This window comes from Urocampus carinirostris, chromosome 18 (genome assembly GCF_059441175.1).
Source record: "Urocampus carinirostris isolate Australia breed hairy pipefish chromosome 18, RoL_Ucar_1.0, whole genome shotgun sequence".
Lineage (NCBI taxonomy): Eukaryota > Metazoa > Chordata > Actinopteri > Syngnathiformes > Syngnathidae > Urocampus > Urocampus carinirostris.
In genome coordinates, this window is record NC_142366.1 from 29591413 (window position 1) to 29606137 (window position 14725).

General features: G+C 40.3%; 1 protein-coding gene across 1 annotated transcript in view; it reads right to left on the reverse strand.

Moving 5' to 3' along the window:
* Positions 1 to 14725, reverse strand: part of LOC148348797 (partitioning defective 3 homolog) — a 387206-nt gene that overhangs the window by 148509 nt on the left and 223972 nt on the right. The window contains exons 18-19 of the mRNA XM_088322738.1: positions 10055 to 10294; positions 3083 to 3287 (exon numbers count right to left, since the gene is read on the reverse strand). Of these exons, the coding sequence (XP_088178864.1) occupies positions 3083 to 3287; positions 10055 to 10294 (445 nt within the window). The remainder of the gene's footprint in view (positions 1 to 3082; positions 3288 to 10054; positions 10295 to 14725) is intronic.

A 14725-nucleotide genomic window follows, 5' to 3' on the forward strand; every position in this document is an offset into this window, starting at 1 on the left:
ACATTCAGTGATGCGACAAATAATCTATTTTGTCGACAACAAATGATATAGTCAGTCAAAAATGAGATTTGTTTTCGACTATTTATATACAGAACCAGTGTCTGAAACCCGCGACAAAAAGTTACCTGCCCAGCCATAAAGTTGAAACACAATCAGATGACTAATCGCAAAAAAAAAAACATTGTTGCAAAGTATTAAGGATTGATCATCAGAATATATAACAGAACAACACTTTAAAATTAGTTTATTATAAATCTGCTCATAACATTCATTGCATGTATATGACATCACTGTTTTCCATCGGCCATCAGTATCAGACATGGGACCAAGTCACACATGTGCAAGTCTCAAGTAAGTCTCAAGTCTTCACCTTCAAGTCCCAAGTAAGTCCCAAGTATTTTTTTCTTGGGCAAGTCAAGTCACAAGTCAAGTCCCGAGTCTTAGATTGCCAAGTCCAAGTCAAGTCACAAGTCATAAAAACAGCGACTCGAGTCGACTCGAGTCCAAGTCACTAAGTCTCAAGTCCCCATGTCTGATCAGTATGTCCCTGTATTTACTCATCTTCATTCATGCAATGTTTGCGTTGCGTCGTCTGCTACAAGCCTCGTGAACTTCTCTTTCCACGATACTTTTAATGTACGTTTACGTTTTGTAGCGTCAGCAATTATTTTAGCTTCTTTTGAATCTTTCTTCTGGGGCTGAGGTTTTGGCCTGATTCCTAACCACTTATCCATTGTTCCTGTGTTCTCTGTGCGTCTACTTTGGAAATTGATATGCAAATGCTCGACCTTTAACACTCTGAAAAGTCCGGAAGCCAAAGTTATTCGATGCAGGCTTCTGATGTGCTGCCGAGTATGCAAATTGCCAAACGAACCGAAATTCCGAAATTTCTAAACCGAACGGAGATTTCGAAATCGGAATAAAGCAAACGGTTGATTTGAAGAACAATCTATTGTTTTCTTTTTTTTTTCTCTTCTTCTCGAAAATGTTGTCGGCCACCCGGGCGGAGACGTTTTATAAGATGCACGCCCCGGGCGTCCGGGCAGATGTTTTTTCAGACACTGACAGAACTAGTGGCGTCAACATCAACGATGCATTTATCAAGCATTTTAGCCTGGATAAGGCCAATAAAAAGTCAAATTACAAATTTTCCAAAGCAGACATTGGGTATCATGACAGATGATGATGTTTACCTCTAATACAGTCAATTGCACACTAGAACTGAAACCAAGCATTCCCGTGGAGTGTGTCTCAGTTGTGACCCCAAAACACACTTGACGTCTTTATTGTTCATTTCCCAGCCACGTGACGCGATACGCTCGCTAATCCCATTAAAGTAATCCACACGGAAGCAAGTTAAGGCACAACAAGGCTCGCAGCACATCCACCGTTAATTTATGCACACCCAATCGACTCCCGGCTTTATTTTTTGGCACAATGTTCATAACAAATCTGTAAACTTCAAATGGCTTGGATTAGGTAGGCTGGTGTTAAAAATGAAAACTTGATTCGGTTTAGGCTGGACTCTCAAAAAAAAAAAAAAAAATATATATATATATATATATATATATATATACATTAAAAAACAAAACAAACAAAAAACAACAGCATCAGTACAGCAATAGTGTCTGAATGAATCGATGCATTTTAATCTTTGTACAATTTAAAATGCAATTTATGCATTTTAGCAGGTATTGGAATTTTGATCTGGATAATAGGCTAAAGATGACTCGGAGGGTCAAAAGTGTTGGGTTTAGAATAGGACACTAAATAGCTCTTGAGAATTGTATTAATAGAAAACATATAAAAATAAAATACAATTAAAAATATTGAAAAGTCGTATACTAAATTTTTTAGACAAGTTTAAAGCGCCAACATACATATTTCCAGAAAAGGAGTATAGGGAGCTATTGAACAAATGTACCCCCCCCAAAATATTTAAAAACAAGACAAAAAATACATTAAAAAAAATAATTATATGTCATGATTAATGATGTGACTTAGCGCCAACTGCCGCGGGTTCTGATTGACTGACTAAAGGGGACGGACGGGACTGGGTTAAAATACTGCTCCCCATCAGTATTTTAACACAGTCCCGTCCGTCCCCTTTTGTCAGTCCGTCTGCGAACCTCAGTTAACACTAGACAAGCCTTTTTCGACCCTGACTCCTAACTGTCCCGTTTTTTGCTTTTTGGGTTTGACACTATTAACCGTTGAAACACCTGCCCCACAACCTCAGCAACCCCTAATATTTTGCGCTTTGTTTTCTTAGCTTTATTTATTATTATTTATTACACTGCTTTATTAAACAGAGCAGCTTCAGCGACAGACTGCTGTCACAGTCTTGTTCCACAGACAGACTGAGGAGATCATTTCTCCCTCATGACATGAGGCTCTTTAACTCCACCATGGGGAATAAAAGCCCACCTTAAACCCCAACCCCACATTTGCATATTACCCTATTTTATTACCGTGTGTATTTTTGTAACACTATTTAAATGCTCTTCATTAACACGCTATATTGGGTATGTTTGTATTCTATATCTTTATTTTAAGGATACTGCTGAAAGTGTGAATTTCCCTACAGGGATGAATAAAGTATCTATCTATCATATCTACGATTCACCTTTGCATGTTCCCTGCCTACTTGTATCAGCTTAGAGTCGAAAATACACAGGAATGGCCAAAGCCTTATGAATGCTTTGTACTGAAGAGCATACACACAAACATGCACACTAATCTTACATATTATTTGCCACGCCCTCAACTCAAGGCTACCCGACGGTGTTTGTTGACGTTATCGTCCATGTTCATGGTTATTCATGAATTAAACACGTTCCCCTTATTAAAAACAATCTTTCGATTGTGCCACAGGCTCTTTAAGGTCCACACCATCCCACCTCTTCACCTCCTCCCTGCATCCTGCAGGGTTCAAGGAGAGAAGCTCCTAATTAGCACTCCAACATTGAAGGAAAGCAGGTACATTCTCTACGATCCTGCGGCGAGCGTGTTCAATTGCGTAAAAAATGTAAAATAAATGCATATAGCAATCGACACTCAAGGTACTTATCTCCGGTCTTACCTGAACATGTCGCCAAGCCCCTTCAGTACGCCTTTTTTTGCTTTGTTCTTGTCCTTCTCCCGTTCGGGCTTTTTCTTTTCTGCCTTGTCCCGACGCCGGAGCGTGTTTTCTTTGGAGAGGTCACCGTTTACACCCGGGCCTGAGAAGAGGTCGCCAGACATTGAATCCTGACCGGATGGGGAACTTCCCTCCGTGTCTTCGTCCACTTGAGCAATGAATATGAAAAAAATGGGAGGGGAAGACAGAAACGATAATAAATCAGTCAAGCAAAAATGGGTGCAGTGTCTGGAAGTTTTTCCAATTTTGATTAGCAACATACAGGGTCAACTTTAGCCTGCTTTAGCCGCTAAAGCATGGGAAGGTCACAAAAAAAATCAAAGCTACTAAAAGTAGGACTGATCAAATATTGAGACATTTATAAATGTAAAAAAAGGAAGGTTTACTTATATCTCTGATATTAATCATTGATTTTTAACAGGTACAAAATTTACATTTGATAAAGAAATCCCAATAACATCAACGTTAAATGAAACTAGCTTGTATTATCCAGGCACCACCGCTAACCTATAGTTTTTAGTAAATGTGGGTTGTTCACTTTAAAGAAAACACAATAGCAACGTTATAATGTTCACAAAACTGCAATATGAATTATTGCAGGGGACCCCAATAAACCTCTCATGGGACAGATGCGGCCCGGGAGCCTCGACTTTGCCGTATGTGGGCTAAAGCAACCTTTTTATACCACATTGTCAGACTACATTCTCGCGGCACAGCCATATGATCAAAATTAATAATAGTAGTAATAATAATAATGATAATAAACCACTGTGTGATAACTGGACCACAAAGAATTGAGATGACGAAGGAAAATGCATTCGATTTTATCAAACAAACATTTTTGGCTGAACTATTTCCCAAAATGCCTCGTTACAACGTGGTACAGCGTGGCATCGTGAGTAAAGAAAAAAAAAAAGGTGATGATGGGATGAAATGTAATGCCTCTTCCTTTGTCATCTACAATCCCAGTCACCTAATGGTCATGTATCGGCGTTCTTACCGCCGCAGCCTGGGTTTGATTCCCGTTGCATCTAAAGCTGAGTAAATTATTTCAGCAATATTTATCGACTGACCCATCGTGGCTCTATTACGGTACCAAATGACCCTGGTCCGCGCCCCAGTGGTTCCAAACTATTAGGCTAAAAGATCACAAGTCAAAATGGAAGGGACTTATACTTTGTGCTACTAAAACCCTCGCAAGAATTAGTTTTTGATTTAAACCCAAATATATCAAAGAGCATACATCATGTTTGCAACTAGTTGCATCAATGCCACTAACAGTAAAGACGTCAATCCTTTATTTACCGATTTAAGTAGGTCAAAAGTTAATCAAATGAATAAGTACGTCTCACATGGGTTCATATTTAAGACAATACAGAATATTGTCACGGTTGCTATGGCGCCCAATTGGCCCCGCCCATGTGGCGCCCGCTGCGGCTCGTTAACAGATTGGCTTTGAGTCTATTTTAAACTCAGTGCTGTCATGCTTCCTTTGTCAGCCCGTCAACAAACTTCTGGCCAGCAAGACGTGGGTTTCGACTTGGTCCTGTTCTCGTTGGTATTACTTGTCCAGTATTGTTCCCGTTTATTTTGTCCCATTTCATTTCAGTTTCCAGTTCCGTTCCAGTCTAGTTTTGTCCTGGTTATTATTTTCTCCAGTTTTCGTTCCCTTCTAATTTGTCCTATTTATTTTCAATATCCTGATTTATTTTCTATCCCGGCCGTCCCGTCCGGTATCGACCCCATCTGTCCGATATCAACTCGGGCAATTTGAATCGATCTTGTCGGTCTTTGGCTTCCCGTCTTTCCACGCCAGACCACTGCCTAACGTGCATGACTCCCCATTTCCCGTAAAACAAACGGCTTGTGAGAGAACGTCACGCGTTTGGGTCCTGATCCAGTTCTGGTTTTTGACAAATATGGCAAAGCGGATTTGCGTTTCACTCCAAAATAAGTTTGTAGTCATCTAAAATTTTTAGCAAGTTTGCTGATCTCCTTCAAATTAAGTGTTTAATATACACTTTTTTCCCTCCTGGTGGACTTTTTTTTCATCTTTGGCCCATTTCACATAAATTATGTGATGAAGCGCTAACGCTAGCCATGTGGATCGGGTTGGTAATTTACATCAGAGTCTAATTCAAAACCAGACATCAAATAGAATCCAAACTCCTTAGGTGATATGCGCTTGATTAAACTCAAAGTTCCCCATCACGTCTAATGAGAAGTGATGTGCAAAATGTAATTAATCCGTCAGTAATTGTACATATACAGTAAGTAATCTTGAAAAAAGTGCCAAGGGAGCTTAATTGCAAACATGGCGTAATCGTGAGATCCTCTCTGCAATATAGAAATTGCCAATGCGAGCAATACAGTTAGCGTTATAGCATTTTTGCCATTATGGCATGCTAGTCAAGTTGAATGAGATGGAAACAGGAGCATGGAAAAAATGACCTGATTAATTTCAAAGTGAAAGAATAGCATTGGAAAATGATATGCAAATGCACGGCCTTATAAGGCTTGGGAGAGTCCAGAAGTACGAAGGTATTCGATGCAGGCTTCTGATTGGCCTATGGGTATGCAAATTGCCAAACGAACCGATATTTCCAAACCGAACGAAGATAGCGAAATCGGAATAAAGCAAATGTTTGATTTGAAAAAAAAAATAATTGTGTTTTTTTTTTTTTTTTTTCTTTTTCTTAAAAAAGTTGTCGGCCACCCGGGCGGAGACGTTTTGTAAGTTGTACGCCCGACGTTTAAGATGCACGCCCCGGGCGTCCGGGCAGACGTTATTTCAGACGCTGCATTTACATATGTAATTTTCAATTTTGCATGTGCATTTATAAGGACATATGATGTCTGGATCCTAAGTAAATATCACAAATACTTGTGGATCTCAATATGTGTGTTAATGTGTTTTAGACAAATATCCTCCTATACAGTTGTAGAATAAAATGACAATATTATGTAGCTTCCATTTTCAGTTGCAGGGAGTTTTTTCCAGTACAATGCACGAATGGAAAACGCTACCTAATTTTTGGGTACAGCCCATAATAAATGTCCATGTCCTCTTGGCGTGACCCGTAGGGGGCGGTCACACTTCTTGAAAACAAATGGTAGCAGCTGCTAATCACGAGGGAGGAAATACAATGGCAAAGCAAAGCCAGAGCGCAGTGTAACCGCCATTTTGTAAGCAGACTCGGGGTATCTTGTTTCGGACTAACTGTGATGTTTCTCTGATATTTTGAAACGGTCATCATATCCTGAATCCCAAGAGAAGCTTTCTAATAATATGTTCTAAACATATTTTAGTGACTGGTGATACAGACATATTTGTTTATCAAAAGTGAAGGGGTTAAGGTATAGTATATATTTTTTTCCCTTCTGTGCACCGTCTTTCTTTGTAAATATCTAATGTTTCAATGTGGGAACATACAACTTATCGTCAGGTGCAGGTTTTGTATATACAAAATGCTTTTTCCTTCAAAAATATACTGGGTGGGGCTTATAATTGTCAGGACCAGAAGGGAGACAGGACCCACTTGCGTTACGTTTATCTCAATTGTATTAGAAGATAGGAAAGGATTGCACACACGATCCGGTGATCGCTGGTCGCGGGAAGCAGGTTGCTCTGAAACGGGTCAGTAGCCGGGACAGGAGAGTAAAAAACGTGGTCGGGATCAGCAACGAGTCGAAAGCCAGGAGAGGAGAGAGTACTTGGTCAAGATAAAAAAACCAGTCGAAGCCGGGAAACAGACGGGAGCAAAAAAGAGGAGTGAGTCAGGGTTCGAAAAGCTTGCCTAGAGGAAACTGAGGTTCGCAGACGGACTGACAACAGGTGACAGAAAGGAGTGAGAGGGAGGCAATCAGAGTCTGAGGCAGTTGGCGTCAAAGGAGCGGGCACAGGTGAGTGACATCGGTAATCATGACAATAATCAGGTGCGCTTTAAAGCCTTAATTTTACAGTAATTAGCAATTCAAATGCTGCTAGTTTTGTGAAACATTTGTTTAAAAGGTAAAAAAAAGCCGTTGTGACAAATGTTTAGAAATAGCTGTAAAAGTCAGATGAGACAAAGATAATCCTAGATATTTCCACATAATTCAGGCATAATTTAAGCAATCAAACGGGTCTTTCAAAAATAGATAAATTCCTTTGAAACGCAAATTAGTATGGCTATCCTCAGGAATTTAATACCTCAGACCGGGAAAGAAAAGACCTGACAGCTTCAACTAGCAGGCAAAGCGTTGATAAAAGAGTCAGGAGATAATTTGCGCCGACAGGAAAACCGCAGGAATCACTTTGGGCCACTTTTGTCAAACTTTGCAAAATCAAGCACATTAAAGATGGCCTGTCAGCTCAGGCTAGGACGGACAAGCGCAATTGCTTGTCCTGTTTCAACGCCGAGGTGCTTTTTCTGGATCTCTTTTGGGGACGTGTTTGACTTAGCTGATGCCCATTTCTTATTTTATATGAATAAAAGTCCAAGAGCAGAGGACAACGGCGGCTTATCCGTCAACTATGACTATTAACCTCAGTGACGCTTTTATCTAAATTGAAAAACAGAGTTATTTGAATATGGTGCGGGGAGGGCTGCTGAATGCAATAAGCGGCAGCAGCAGTGGCGGAAATCGCCTGCTTTCCTCATTTTTCTTTGCAGAGATAAGACTGTATTTAGTGGCTCCCAGACAGAGCTTATGAGAACAAAGCATTTCAGGAAAATATTTCTTCTTTCTCAGATCCACCCCCCCAATCCATCTCCACGCACGTTTAATAGAATCCTTTGCGAGATGCAAATGTATATATTGCAATTACCTTCGTGGTGCTGCTATATTATTACCTGTTGGCAAAACATAAGACACCCATCTGGATATGTCAAACACTGGCTTTTTTATCATCAACCCTGAGGGGAAATATGTGGAGGTATGGATGTTTGAGAGCGTTTGTTTTATGCTCAGTAAAAAAATGTTTATGTTCCACAATAATAAACAAAAAATATTGTAAAACTATTTTACAAAGTTGTCCTTCCAGGAACAGACTCTGGCTTCTGGTTAGTGCAATTACACTCAAGTCATGAGGCTCTTTAACTCCACCCGGGGGAGTAAAAGCCCATATAAAACCCCAACCCCACATTTGCATATTACCCTATTTTTATTACAGTGTGTATTTTTCGTAATACTATTTAAATGTTCTTTATTAACACGCTATATTGGGTATTTTTGCATTCTAACTGAGTTCAAATAGCTTTCATATATTTGTTTTCCCACCGCACCTATCTGCTTTTATCTTAATTTTAGAAATGCTGTTCCAGGACGTGCACAGCACTACGTAGAAGGAAAGAGGGCGATGAGCAAGGGTGCTATTTATATTGACATAAAAACAAAAATAGTGTTGATATTGAAAGATTAAGTTACTCTCTGCTTGAAACCCATGACCCGCGGTCCAACTATGGTCCACCGCATCACCACAAGACAATGTTGAGAGAACACAAGAAAAAACTGTTATAATATGTCCAGTGGATGTAACCCAAGCCAGTCGCCACAGCAATACACCCACTGTAGCTCTATTTGCTGACTACCATTAATCAACCAGAGAACATTGAGGAAATACAACCCCCTGATAATTTCCTTACTTTAGCTAAATATGAAAACAAATATATTAAAAAAATAAAAACAACCGTGAGTCACGATTACTGATGTGAGGCACCAGAGTCTGCTCATTTGGTGCCAACTGCCTCGGAGGCTGATTGGCTGCTCGTCTCTTTTTAAACACCCTTCTTTCTGTCACCTGTTGTCAGTCCGTCTGCGAACCTCAGCTCACGCTAGGCCAGCCTTTCGACCCTGACTCTCTCATTAACTCCATTTTATAACAGATATGAAATATAACAGAGAAAGGTATTTACTCAGGAAAACATTTTTACAAAAAATAAATAATAATAAAAAAGACTTGAACACTGTGAAATCAATATTTTAAAATAATGAATGTGTGCTATTTTTTAACCAGCTCTGTGGCCTTGGGGGTATGGCGCCGCCCCGAGACTGGGAGGTTGTGGTTCAAGCCTCGGCCGGGTCATACCTAAGACTTAAAACATTGGTACCAGTTGCCTCCCTGCTTGGCGTTCAGCATTAGGGGTTGGAATTGGGGGGTTTGGTCACCTAATGACTCCCAACACCTCAGTTGGGTGGAGCGAGGGGGCTGGGAATCCCCTCCTCTGAATCAATCTCCAAAAAGAGTCAGAAATGACTCTAGCCACCTCCCACTAGGGGGATATGGTTGTGGTATATATATATATATAAAATGCTATTTTTTCACCTTCCAGTCTGCAGGGGTTTGCCTGTGTTATATAGCCTGTAGTGGAAATTAATTCAGTTGTTGTTGTTGATACACATTACAATATATGAAATGTTAGTGAAGGTAAAAAAATAAATAAAAAAAAACTCAAATCCTACATCCCTAAATCATAAATTAAATTAAAGCCTCCAAAAAGATCCTAGCCCTCCAGTTAACTCACACTTTTTAAGCCGTTAATTTAATAGTCGTTACCCCCATGCGATTGTATTTCGGCCATGTGGCCGCCAAGCTAAAATTAGTTTGACTCTCCTAATTAAGCTATAAAATATTTTTTCTTTCTTTTTTCACTTGGCAGCTTCCGTTTACAGAAAATTATGAAAGGTGGGCTAAGCTAAAAGCATCTACACTTTAATGTTTACAATTGAGCTAAAATCCCCAGGCACAATTTGTACTCTTAAAAAAAGCACTTATCAGTGAAGCTATTTGGGAAAAGGGAGAATTCAGATTGGACTCGGGGGTAATTGAAAAAGGTCATGTGGTCCTAAGGGCCCAGATGAAGCGTTTCACAGTGGGGCCGATGCATCAACGTAATTAAACAGTTGGACACCCGTGTCATTGTGCACACTCACATGTATCCATGCCGTTTTCTTCCTCAGCCGCATTTCCGCTGGGTCTGTCGTACGACTTATCGATGGCCGCCCTGAAACTCTCGTTGCATCCCCGGCTTCTGATAATGCGGGAACGCGGACGGTTGACGTTGATCTCGCCGTTTCGCGTCGCCGCTACCAGAGCCGTGTGGAGACTTTCCAGGGAACTGGACTTTTTGAGGCCCAGTATGGGTCCGACATTTTCGCTTTTTCCAGAGGAACCTGTGGCGGTGAGGGAAAATTGGAAATTGTGTGAGTGCGGCGTAAGAGCTAATGGTCCGTGAGACCAAAATATGGGGACTCATCCATCTAGACACAATAACTCAAACCATATGACTGACACACATGTTGGTGTGTTTGAGTTTTGGGTAAATGAGGTGTGACCCATTGCTGCTTAGTGACCCTAAAAAGGTGTTGAAGAAAAACCCAATAGTTTAAGAAAAAATAATTTGGCATCCACGATGCAGTAGCTCCACTGAAATCAATTTTGTGAGGGGTTGAAGCAATGCCAATGTAGATAATGGGCTAAGGAGTAAGATGAAGGTCTTTAAGGTCAGAAGGGGACTTTCCTCCTTCAGTTACATCTGCTACCAATACACCTTGACAAAGTGTGAGTTATTTCCCTCCATTCATTGTTCCCATAGATCGACTGTCTGAGAAGTCAAATAGGCTAAAAAGGTCAGCTGTTATCCACTGGAGTCCGCCTTCCAGACTGCTAAATGCACTGCCGTTGTTTTTAAACTCCATTCCATCTCACCCTCAGTCAATGCTAGTAAACATGTCCTGGTCCCGGGAGAGCCGGTTTCCAATTCTGAAAGCACCATTACAAATAACTGAACAATCCTATAATGCTGCATCAGGCATGGTTGCACATGCAACTAGAGGATAGTTAAAACAAATTAAATTGGACGGTGTGCAACTAGTGCTGAAAGGTGTATTCGGAACTCATCCACCCAAAAAAAAAAAAAAGCATACTATGGGAAACAGTCTAAACAAAATGTTCATAAGTCGCAAAGGTTATATTTGAGGAATGCAAAATAGACAGGCGAATGACCAGAACATCAGGACTGGCCAAGATCATTCTCCAGTCAAAGGGGGCAGCAAGAGAGGAAGACAGAATAAGGACTGGACCGACACCATTAAGGAATGGCGCCAACTTTTCCACAAGCCAAACTGAAGCCAGGAACTGTCAGTGGAGAAAGCTGTAGTATTGAAAGTCTCAATTTTTCCCCAAGATTCCCAGATGATAGTTCAACAATTTCAAAAATAAAACTACCTTTAAAGTCCATAAAGTAAACAATTGTATTATTAACTGATGCGACTTAAACTGAATACATGTTTCAATTCACGTTTATTTGTATAGCCTTTAATCACAAAGAGTCTCAAAGGGATGCATAGACCACAGATTATTGCAAACCACAGACTATTTTTACCACATCACCTGATCTAAAACCTACATGAGGGCAAGGAAAAACACAAAAACTTTAACATGAGGAAAACAGCATAAAATATTGCTAAACTTAAAAAGATGAAACATATAATACAATCCCGAATCACAGCAAAATATTAACAAAATTAAAATAAAATACAAACCTGACACACCCATAATTTCCCCAATATGTTTACAGTATCAATATTTTTTTGTTTCTGCAATAATGACCGCGTGAGGGATAAAAAAAAATACTATGGTACACTTCAACAACACCACAAAATACTGATGTGCTAGAAATCAATGGCCTCTTTGCTGAAAAATGCTTATTTTACACTGAAAACTTGCAATGTCGTCTGTTATACTGAAAACTAGCTTCTTCTGCACCAAAAGACAGCACTGTATTTAGCTGCATGTGAAAAAAAGGGAGAGGCTACCAACATGTTTTTATTTTTTCTACTTGATTTCAATGTACAAGTAACTCATGGTAGTATACAATTGTTTATAGCCAAACTGTAGCAAGTCACGAGATATGTGCAAACATAATTTTTGACGGTATTGTGAGCCAGGATGGTCAAATTTGCCCTATGCTGTCTTAGTCAGATGCAGAGATTATAATTCACGCGTTTGTTACATCCAGTCTAGATTACTGTAATGCACTACTCCCCGGTCTCCCGAAGTCCAAAATCAAGATCCTTCAGCTGGTACAAAATGCTGCAGCGAGGCTTTTAACTAAGACAAGACAGTTTGATCACATGACCCCGATTTTAGCTAACCTGGATTGGCTCCCTGTTAGCTTGAGATGTGATTTTAAGGTTCTGTTGGTAGTATACAAAATTATGCATGTACTTGCTCCCTCATATCTTTCAGATTTAATTCCTCCCTATGTTCTGGTCCGGAGCTTTCGCTCTGAAAATGCTGGTCTGCTAGTCATCCCAAGAGCCAAAAAATCCGCAGGTTCAAAAGCGTTCCCCATTCGGGCACCGGTGCTGTGGAATCTTCTTCCCCCTGAGATTTGATCTGCAACCTCAGTGGAAATGTTTAAATCTAAGCTTAAAACACACTTCTATTCTATAGCATATGAATAACCCATATTGTATGTTGATAATATGTATTATTTGCCCTCATGTAGGTTGTAGATGATGGGTTGGTGTCATAATAGTATTTGATCTGTGCAGCCCTTTGAGACACTTTGTGATTAAGGGCTATACAAATAAACCTTATTTGACTAAGTTTTAAATCTATCTCACAAGTCTACAGATACTTCTCAGTTGTATAATGTGATATTTTATTTCACTTTTCACCATGTCAAATATTTATTTCAACTGAGCTTGCATGAGTTGTATCACAAAACTGTTTTAAATAGGCATGGGACCAAACGTATGAAGCTGTATAAGAGTATCACGAAAATACTGTTATTTAGTGTACTGAAAAATGAAGACGCTACCCAGCAACACAGACATACAATGACTCCAACAAGCCTTTTTGCTGAAAGCCTGCAGAGAGCCGACTTGCAGAAGCCAGAGTGCGTTTGACACAATGGGAATGCAATCTCGTACAGGATGCAACAGTTGAAGGGAACCGAAATGACATCTGCCGTATTCGGAAACAGGGAATTATCCTCCCACTCTGTATTCGCCGTCACGATCCACTTGGCCATTGTTTCTCGCAAGCTCGCTGAATGGCAGTGAGTGGCGCAGACACAAAGGCGATGGGGAAGGAGAAGAGAAACGAGAGAGCGTTTGCCCGAAGACCACTGCCAGCTGCAACCTTCCTTTGTTTTCATCGAGGGGAAGGAAAAAAAAAATCCCGGGCTCTCAAGGGAGAGTTTGACGGACAGCTCTCTGTGTGCCCTTCTATAATGTGATTGCTATCTCCAGAGTCTATTCGCTCAGCTCCTCGACGCCCTCTTATTCAGTATCGTAAAATACATACACCCCTACCCGATTGCATTCAGGCGAGAGTTTTGAAGACCTATGCAAATCTCTGCACTGAAACATGCACAAAGGACTCTAATCCCTACAAATCACCAGCACACCTGAAACTGTGTTAGGCAAAAACTTCCCTCCTCCTTGGGACTATTAAGAGCAAAGGTTTTTAATTGGGGAAGATCCATTGCCATTAAGCGTTAACAGGAAGCCATGGCAAACTCCATGAATAAATCAGCAGCAGTTATTACAGGGACAGGAGCCCATACTATAATTAGACCAGCTGAAACTATGCAACCCAGCTATTATTCACCATGGTCGCTTGCATGTAAGATCTGTGTACAGACGGGAGCTCCATCAGACATAATTTATTCAAAGAGCCCGGACCGTAAAAGGGTAATTACGGTAAAAATAGCCTCCAAGGTGGTCAGGGAAAGGCCAAGTCCAGGTACCCAAAGGAGACGTCCCTAGAGCCAGCCAGTTGTAGATCAATGGCATGGAGGAGGACGTCCTCTGTACCCTCAACATGTGTCGTTAAAAAAAAAAAAAAAAAAAAACTTAATGAAGGGGACTTACAAGTAATATCTTAGTCACAGTTGCAGGATGTCCTTGCCAATAATGTGTTGGTGAACCAAAATAAACAAAACGGAAAAAACGTGAAAAAACAAATTGCTACACTAGACCCAGCTTGACAAATGACTTATATGAATGTGTTCTACGTAGTAACCCAGCTTTCCAAGGAAATTTTACATGCACTTAAGCCAATAAAATGCATACAAATAACTAGTAGTCCTTGTAGAACAGAGTTTCAGGTAAAGAAAATGATAAAAACAATGTCAGATCCAAAGATGCCCTAAAACAGGGGTGTCCAAGCTTTTCAGAAAGCGGGCCAGATTTGGTAAGCGGAAAATGTCAAATAGAGTCTAATGAAAGTAAAATGAAAAGGCCTTTGTAGTATTTTCATTTGACTTGCGTGGTCAGCCTCCTGTTGCTTCACCTTTTAACAGCGCTCTTTTCCAGTTAGCCGTTTGTAGTCAGCATGTTCTGTCTTGATACGATGTTCTACATTCTATATTCTTTGAAAACAGCCACAGTCTTTTGATCAATTAGGCGGACCGAGTTGTTTCAGATTTCGGCGAAAAACAATTCCACTTGTCCTGGAAGCGGCGGCCCTCGCAGTCAACTTTCTTTCTTTCTTTCTTTCTTTTTTTTTTTTTTTTTTAATTTACAGTCACCATGTCGGAAATTAGGTGGACTAAAATTATCTCAAAAAGCCAAGGGCAAGGTGGACAAAGG